Here is a 2432-nt window from a genome sequence, read left to right on the forward strand (position 1 = left end):
TCCAGCACAGTAAAGACCATTCTCTCCTTTATAATGATTTGGAAATTCATTTATCAATGTTCCATCATCATGAAATATAGAGCTATAATCCTGCATAAAAATACAAAAAAATTGTACAAATTTGTAACAATATTAGTAAAATTGAAGTAAATACTTATAGTAAGTGAAATTAGTAACCAGGAAAATTTGGCAAATATATAACTTTCCAAAATCAGGTTAAGTAAAGTTTCATTTACGCTGTTAGTATATATAAGTTAAATTCATATAAGTTGTTTTATGAATGTGAAAACACAAAGTAATTACTATGACACCGATGTCGACAACCACCTACCCAATGTAATCACACTAGTGCAGATTCGGACCTACCTTGGCAGTAGAGGGTGCACGTGCACCCGCTACCCTCAAGAAAAACTCTGTATATATAGTTTGTATATCTTGTATATATATTAGGGTGTTATGTTAAATATATGTTGTGAACCCTCGAAAACAATTGACTTGATTGGCAAGATGGTTGAGAATGCCAATTAAAATCCTTTTTTATTGCGTGATGATTCGGGTTGAAGCCCAACAACATTATTTTTTTATTGCTTCTTTTTCCAAATACACTGTCTGTTTGTTGTTTTCTGTTTGAAATTTTAAGTGCAAACACACGTACACACACATATATATATCAATTGATTAAAAAACATTTCCTACTTAGTAATCATTTATTTTACACTTTTTCTTTTTTTCTTTTGTGTATTGTGGACATTGTTAACGTATTTTTCATTTTATTTCAAAATACAAGCTCCCCTCTAACTTCAAAATGTAGATTTTCTTCCCATCTTGTGCTGTAAATGTTTATTTCTTTTATCTTTTGATCATTGAATTATTTTTTATTTAAAAAATTAGTAATTTAAAGTTTGAGATAGGCTTAAACCAAATGTTTTCCGTACAATCATTTAGCAGACAAATCTCTCGAATTTCATATTTTTCAAAAACTTTTTATTATTATTTAAAATATAAAAGTGCTTTGAATTCAAGTATGATGGATAACACACTTTTTTCATATTAAATCTATTTAATGATATTCAATAATTTTAAAAGTTTGCTTATAAAATAATATAATTAATAAGTTTTCAAAGAACTGCATGTCGAACTTTGACACTATTAATTACTATTTTAAATATAAAAATGCACCCGTCAAGTTCAAATCCTGGGTTCTTCTCTGCACTAGTGAGACCTGTGGAGAATAGTGCATGCTGCTGACCTTACCCTACCTTGTGCTGCTAGGTAGCGAGGTTGTTCCGTTAGACTCTCAACTCAAGGAAAGAGTGGTGTAATAGTATGTATATAATAACTTACTCTACACAATATATATCTTTTTTAGGAGAAAGAAAAAAACTATTTAAAATCTTTTTTTTTTTTTTTAAAATTTGTGTTGATAATTAGCAATACATACCTTTAGCCATTTTGTAGCAACATTCTTGTAACCAGTAGCAAAAAAAATTGCATCAAATTGATGTTCTTCTCCATTGGCAAACACTACCGTATGTTCCTTTATTTCTGATATTCCAGGAAGTACCTAATTAACAATTCACCAAAAATTGATTTCACAAAAATCCATATAATGCGCGAATTTAACTTCTATATATTGACAGTATAAACAAATATTTGCGCTATCAGATCAGTTAAAATATATGTACTATTGGTAACTGTCCATCAAAGGTGGTACTATCACACGTTATTAATTTATGGATTCTGAACTATAAATTTTTGTTTAGCTTCACATGCCGTTATGTTATTAAGATAGACAACTCCTGCTATAACAGGTTAAATTTTACTGACAGAATAAACTCGTGAAATGCGCCTAATCACACATCACGAGTTGTGCTCTTACCATCAAACCAAAGCCCTTGGAGCAACTCAAGCCATATATTTTTATCACATGATATTTCTCAAAATAGAATGAAAAATAAGTTTATAATATAGTATCTTATATTACCTTAATCTCTCCAATTTTAATCTTGTCAATGGCACCAACATCAATTACTGGGGAGGAACCTTTTGAGACCTTAACATAAAATGGGCCTTCTTGTGGTTGTGGTATTCCAAATTTTGCCAAATTTCCAAATTTCATCTTTGCATAATTCACAATCACATTATCAACCAAAGACATTGGTAGATATTTAAGCATCACCATTCCCATATGCACCATCTCCCTTGTTAGAACATGAACCTACAAACACATAAGTACAAAATTAATAAATCCTTTAGAATAAGGTAAATTAACAACCATACAACAACAATAACAACAACAACATCATAAACAATGAAATCTCAAAAGTGCATGAGGCCTGTGGAGGGTAGAGCATACACATACTTTACCTTTACCTTTTTGACGTAGAGCAGCTGTTTTCAAAAGACCCTCGGTTAAAGTGAAGCAAAACAAA

General features: G+C 30.4%; 1 protein-coding gene across 1 annotated transcript; it reads right to left on the bottom strand.

The window, feature by feature from the left end:
• Positions 1–6: 6 nt before the first annotated feature.
• Positions 7–2218, bottom strand: LOC107854704 (probable indole-3-pyruvate monooxygenase YUCCA10; the record flags this gene model as incomplete). Its single annotated transcript, XM_047404945.1, has 3 exons — positions 7–90; positions 1442–1564; positions 1985–2218. Coding segments are annotated over 3 exons (441 nt in total), but the record flags the coding sequence as incomplete, so codon positions are not given.
• Positions 2219–2432: the final 214 nt, after the last annotated feature.

The sequence above is a fragment of the Capsicum annuum genome, unplaced genomic scaffold (genome assembly GCF_002878395.1).
Source record: "Capsicum annuum cultivar UCD-10X-F1 unplaced genomic scaffold, UCD10Xv1.1 ctg71640, whole genome shotgun sequence".
In the NCBI taxonomy this organism is placed as follows: Eukaryota; Viridiplantae; Streptophyta; class Magnoliopsida; order Solanales; family Solanaceae; genus Capsicum; species Capsicum annuum.